Below are 1354 nucleotides of genomic sequence, written 5' to 3' on the forward strand. Positions count from 1 at the left end.
GATGATGATGATGATGATGATGATGATGATGATGATGATGACAACAACGATGATGATGATGATGATGATGATGATGATGATGATGATGACAACAACGATGATGATGATGATGATGATGATGATGATGATGATGATGACAACAATGATGATGATAATGACAACAATGATGATGATGATGACAACAATGATGATGATGATGATTCCTTACATGCGTAGCTGGCCCTGGGGACAAAGACGGGTTGTTGCCGTCTCACCGGCATGCTGTGTGTCCTTCGCTTTAACACGGAGTGGCCCTTGGTGCCCTGAGGAGTAAAGAAAATTGGAGAACGTTGAAATAACAGTAAAAGAGCTAGTTAGCAGTATATTATTATCCCTTTCAACCGAAGTTTCAGAAGACTTCGCTTTACCCCCTCCTCCCCTTCTAATCTGCTTTTTCCCACTTACCATCTCAGTTCCTCCAAAAGAAGGAGGGGGGGGGGGTATAGCTCAACAATCTCACATTTATATCTGTGCTGTAGCTAAACTACCTCTTGAAAATTTGTTTCTCTGAGGCGGCCTGTAGAGTAGAACTCTGAGGTCCAGAGAAACTTATTTGGAAAACTTGAACAACAAGAAAAAGTGGTTGACTAGGAAAAACCACGATAGCATAGGTTACTTATTTTTAGAGTATCCGAGCCGAGAAATGAACGGAGAACCATAAAATCACTTATTTCTGTTTCAGATCTGGCCCTCTATGATGAAGACCTCTTCCAAAGAAACAAGATGACAAAATTACCAATAGCAGAGAAGTATTTAGGCTATGGCAAGCGCTACATGTTCCTTTTTATTACAGAAAACAATATCTGTATTACTAGCAGAGGCTAATCAAGGAGGAAGAAGATGGGGGAGGGTGCACAATGAAGCCGCTTGACGTCCACCCATCCCCGGACCCTAATTGTCTGTTTTGTTTTGTTTTCGATTTTAGAAACAATTCCGAGACAACACTGGTGTACTCCCGACAGGAAACAGAATGTACGTCCACTTGAAAGACAAAAAAAGCGAGATGCATAGCATAAGAAGTGACCTTTCAACATACAGAGAATATACTGGTTACATGGTTACAGCAAGGGATGGTCCATGTTATTACTGAGCAACAGCAAAGTGTCGTACTCTTGTTCATGGGCACTGTCTCCAAAATATATCTGACGTCAAAAAGAAGGTAGAGCAAGAGAGAAAGAGAGAGAGAGAGAGAGAGAGATAGAAAGAGAGAGAGATGTAGAGAGAGAGATGGAGAGAGAGAGGGGGGGGAGGGAGAGAGGGAGGGAGAGAGAAAGAGAGTGAGAAAGAGAGAGAAAGAGAGAGAGAGAGACAGGGA

The 1354-nt window shown here is 42.2% G+C and overlaps 1 protein-coding gene across 8 annotated transcripts in view; it reads right to left on the reverse strand.

Annotated features, from left to right (window-relative positions):
• The window catches only part of LOC101852657, a gene marked incomplete at its 5' end in the record, with an annotated part of 31782 nt that extends 31480 nt beyond the window's left edge, over positions 1–302 (reverse strand). For all 8 annotated transcript variants that reach the window (XR_004859276.1, XM_035972996.1, XM_035972998.1 and 5 more), the window contains 1 exon segment: positions 209–302. Coding sequence is in view for 7 of the 8 variants with exons in the window: in XM_035972996.1 (XP_035828889.1) it covers positions 209–260 (52 nt within the window).
• Between the last annotated feature and the right edge of the window lie 1052 nt (positions 303–1354).

Source organism: Aplysia californica, unplaced genomic scaffold (genome assembly GCF_000002075.1).
Source record: "Aplysia californica isolate F4 #8 unplaced genomic scaffold, AplCal3.0 scaffold00943, whole genome shotgun sequence".
Taxonomy (NCBI): Eukaryota; Metazoa; Mollusca; class Gastropoda; order Aplysiida; family Aplysiidae; genus Aplysia; species Aplysia californica.